Source organism: Acanthisitta chloris, unplaced genomic scaffold (genome assembly GCF_000695815.1).
Source record: "Acanthisitta chloris isolate BGI_N310 unplaced genomic scaffold, ASM69581v1 scaffold5625, whole genome shotgun sequence".
Lineage (NCBI taxonomy): Eukaryota > Metazoa > Chordata > Aves > Passeriformes > Acanthisittidae > Acanthisitta > Acanthisitta chloris.
This window is the reverse complement of record NW_008675235.1, coordinates 432-5040: the sequence shown is the minus strand read 5'-3', so window position 1 is coordinate 5040 and position 4609 is coordinate 432. Positions and strand designations below refer to the sequence as shown.

Sequence of the window (4609 nt, the reverse complement as noted above, 5' to 3'; positions counted from 1 at the left end):
TCAGCAGGATGGCTGTGTTTACCCTGAAACTAGCCCATACCAGTATTACTCTAGTTAAAAGTGATTGGCAGAATTGTTTTAAACATTAAATCAGATGTGTTCAGGCCCAATGGAAGAAAATTAATAGTTTTGCATTCTTATTTCTCCTCAGAAAACCTGAAAAAGGAGTCCAGTACCTCATCGAGCGAGGATTTGTGCCAGACACTCCAGTTGGTGTTGCCCACTTTCTCCTGCAAAGGAAAGGGCTCAGCAGACAGATGATTGGAGAATTCCTGGGAAATCGACAGAAACAGTTCAACAGGGATGTGTTAGAGTGAGTATCGGGTGTGGGGAGGAGCTAGGAGCGGGTCAATGTCCAAGGAAGAGGCTTCAGCAACTGCACACAGGAACAGTCTCAGGATGTACTGTGCTTGTCTCTGGGTCTTGTTCTGAGGGAGAGCAAACCAGACTCCAAGGGTTAAGAAAACATGCACGTAAGCAAATATTTATTTCTTTGCTTTCCAGCTAAGTTACTGGTTTCCTCATTGACCCACCAAGATACTTACAAGGATTTATATTCCCTGTAGTCATTTACTCTAAATTTATGTTTTAATTTCGTTGGCCTTAGAGCATGTTATTTCAAAGGGGTTTTTCCTTCCTCAGACTCTAATAATTTACTGAATGAAAAAAAATAATACTGTATGCAACATAAGGCTTAATCAGTAACAGAACTTGAAAATAATTACTGCAGCCAAATGGCCCAGATGTGAGACTAACAGGGATTGCAGCATGTGCAGGCACATGCTAACAAGACCTATACAAGCTGTTATTTTCCAAAAGGTTAAATAAACAAAGTGTGTTTTAAAAACCAAAGAAATGCAAGGGAGAAAAACAGTCTTTTAGCAGCTTGGTCACAAATATCTAAACCTTGTACACAGAGTAGACCAAAACAGAAGTTGCTTTGTTTTGAGAGAGGCTGTTCATTTGAATCACATATTCTTTGGGGCTCTGACATACTGACCTGTAAACATAAATACACCTTAGGCCATTTTTTTTCAAAATACTGTATAACATTTTAGTTAGATGTTTAGCAAAACTGCTGAGAATGAAAGCAAAAAGGCCCCAACATCTTTTCCATTAAGGAAGCCTAGGAAAAATTCTGACCACCAGGTTTTTATGTAAGTGTTTTATTTAACAATATAATGAAAGTTGTAGTGAAACCTGCCTTGGTCTATATATGCAGTCTTTCCTGAGGACTGAATGTGTATGTGTATGGTCCAGAGCTCTTCTCTTTTCTTCTGTGCCTTATTAAAAGCTGCCTCCATACAGTACAGCACCCAGCAGGCAGCAGTGGAAGGACCTCTGTACCAACACACTGCAGAGTCAGGGAATAGACTTGGTTTGATGCAATCCCTGTTCAGCATGAGTCACTGTGAGCTACTTACAGTGATCATCTGGATTTTGCAATTATGAGTCAGACCAGAGTGAAGGCTTTCCAAAGAGTGTGGATCTTCTAATTGTTTTCAAGGAAACAGCACAAGTCCAGGATGAGATGAATTATTATAACCCCACAACAATCCTTTTATTGAAATAATGTTGTTAACTAAGGTGTTTCAGCTATGCTTGGAGGTGATGAACACCCTGTAAGCTGTGCAGTTCTCTTGACAGTGCTCTGGATCTGCAAATGGGAACAAGGGTTTTTTTTTTAAAAGAGACAACAGAAGAGAATTTCATATCAATTACCATATTTACAGATTGGAGGTAGATACTGTCAAACTGATAAAAACTCCAGGTTAGTGCATAGAAAAGATACTTTAACAGATTATCTTTTTTTGTTACACAATTTAATTTCAAATTACTTGCTTTGATTTGTGGTCCAATTTCCCAGATCCTGTAAATTAGGGTGTCTTAACTACTTGAAGTCTTTTCACTGGAGCTTAGAAATTATTCTTGGGAACAGCCCAAATTTTTGACCAAGACCTACATTCTGGGCCTACTGTAGCTGCTATGTGGTGGTAGTTAAGAACATTGACCATGGAGGTGTATCCGCTGTCTCCATGTTTACATCAGACCTTGTTTAAGACCCCTCCCATTCTGTGGTGTTACTGGAAGAAAAAGATGAGCTACATTAATTTGTCATATACATTTCAGAAAAACCTTTTAGAACCAGATTGTGCTTTCTGCAGTTTCTGCATTACAGTGCTGTTACTTGCAGTGATCCGTGTCTGGTTATTCAAAACCTAAAGCTAAGTTTAAAGATAGGACATTAATAAACTCCTGATTTTAAAGCAGTCTTTAAACAAACTATTAGAATGACACTGTTCCCATTGTTGATAATATTAAAATGGTTCCTCTACTTTTGGTCAGCACTGTATTTTCAGAGCAAGAAAGTAATTCTTTCTCTCTAAGTGTTAATGGAAAGACATGGCGAATGATGAGGAGATTAGAATTACAGTGATAATAAGAGAGTATCCAAACTAGCTTTTTTTTCCTCTGCATGTAAGAACATTGCTAGACACAAAGCCAGTGGTACAAATTGTTGTGCCTGCTGCAGGCTGTTTGCGATATGATATTTTGAACAGTATAAGCTACTTATTATTGTTGTAGGCAGTGTGATAGCTGATTGGCCTGGAAGCACAAAACTGACAATTATTCTTGGCAGTGATATGTCACATCAGTCAGACATTTGTTGTCATTCCAGCAGCTCTTCTGTTAGATAAGGGTCTGCTTACATGGCCACATTCGCATTGATCCCTTATTTGCAACTTTCCTTCACAGCTTGCCTACAATTATTGCAATTGCTGCTGAATCTTTAAAAAACAATTCCATGAGTCTCTATAAGATGGGGAATGGAAAGGTTTTTTTGTTCTTGAAATCTCATCCTTGGTACTGTGCTGTTAGAAATGAAGAGACACAATGGCTCTATGTTTTTATCCTAGCTGTGTTGTGGATGAGATGGACTTCTCAACAATGGAACTGGATGAAGCACTCAGGAAATTTCAGGCTCATATCCGTGTCCAAGGAGAAGCCCAGAAAGTGGAACGGCTCATTGAAGCTTTTAGGTATGATGCTGAAATGAATTACTTAGCCACCAGAAACCTGCCATAGTCTTACAGTCAAACTGGAGAACTGGGGAAGCTGAGCATATCCAAGTGACTTCCCTGCTTATTTGCAGTGTCCTTATGAGTGACAAACAGTTCCAAACTTGTAGTTTGTGGGGGTTTTGCTGAGTCTGAAATAGGAAGTTTCATTTGCTGGTGCTGTTCATGTGTAGCATTTGTATTAACACCATGAAGTTTCTCAATTAAAAGTTCTTTCTGGCACCAGCTGTAAGGATAATCAAGGATTTTTGAACATCTCTAACAATACATTTGGATGTAGTAGTTTAAATGAGTGGAATTATAAGACCATTTACATTTTAGAGTATATATGCTCCCAACTTTGCATTCAGCGTTTCAGCAGTAGTAGAAGAAGAGTATTAACTTAGCAGTACTTAGACAGGTGTACTTACCCAGGCCAGGATGAGATGTCAGGCACTATGGGACACTAAGCCAAGGTCAGTGCTGTATTCTTACCTGGTGTGGGGTGTTAGTCGCTGTAAAAAAATGAAATACTGAAGTTAGTGTAGCTCAGAGTGTGTACTAAGAAGTGAAGGTACAGTGGTGGTATAAAACAAAAGCCTTCCACATTCACGGATTGTCTTAGGGAAATATGTAGATGGAAAGCTAAATACATATATAGAACACTAAGAAAAGCTTGCAAAGCCTCTGGAATGCAGCAGCTGGTTTGTTTGGTGGAATTAGCAAAGTAATTCATAGCTCTGACAGCTTCCCCTCTTGCTCTTTTACAGCCAGAGATACTGTATCTGCAACCCAGGTGTGGTGAGACAATTTAGAAACCCTGATACCATCTTCATTCTAGCTTTTGCCATCATACTGTTAAACACAGACATGTACAGCCCAAATGTGAAACCAGAACGCAAAATGAAGCTGGAAGATTTTGTCAAGAATCTAAGGGGTAAGCAAACTCGAAGGAGGGAGGTCATAAAAGCTTTTCCCTGTAACTGTCATTGCAGGGACACTATGTATCTTCTGGGGAAAAGACTAAATACAGGGCACTTGATGCTGATTTGACCTGACTTAAAACTGCTGCCATTTTTACAGGCCTTAATTATTTCTGGAGTAGTGAAAACAGAATTAAACATATAATATTTAGTCATTTTTACCTTGTCTTTCTTGAGTGGATGTATGTATTGCTAGGTCCTTTTATTCCCATATATGTAGCTATATTAAGGAACAGAAATCTCAATGCCATGATGAGAACTTACGGAAATAAATCAAAGATTTAAATTCCTGTTGGGGAAAAGAAAATCTTAACTCTAAAACCTTCCTGAGAGGTAAATAGCCCAGAAATTTCATTTTGATTTCTTCATTGATATATTTTCCTATCAAGAAACTATTTTCCAGGCCATAGCACACCTAAGCTTGCAATTAGATTGCCACAAAAAGGCAGGTATTTTTTCAAATCTGTATCTCAGGTCTTTCTGTCCTGGTTCTTTCTGGTGAAAGTTTTTTTTGTGAAGTGTCATCTCAGCCAGTGCTTAGCTCTTCCCAACAGGAAGGAGTCATTG

General features: G+C 38.7%; 1 protein-coding gene across 1 annotated transcript in view; it reads left to right on the top strand.

Moving 5' to 3' along the window:
* The window catches only part of IQSEC1 (IQ motif and Sec7 domain 1), a gene marked incomplete at its 3' end in the record, with an annotated part of 23504 nt that extends 19508 nt beyond the window's left edge, over window positions 1-3996 (top strand). Inside the window, exons 3-5 of the mRNA XM_009075652.1 lie at window positions 152-313; window positions 2919-3041; window positions 3830-3996. Coding sequence (XP_009073900.1) covers window positions 152-313; window positions 2919-3041; window positions 3830-3996 — 452 coding nt within the window. The remainder of the gene's footprint in view (window positions 1-151; window positions 314-2918; window positions 3042-3829) is intronic.
* Between the last annotated feature and the right edge of the window lie 613 nt (window positions 3997-4609).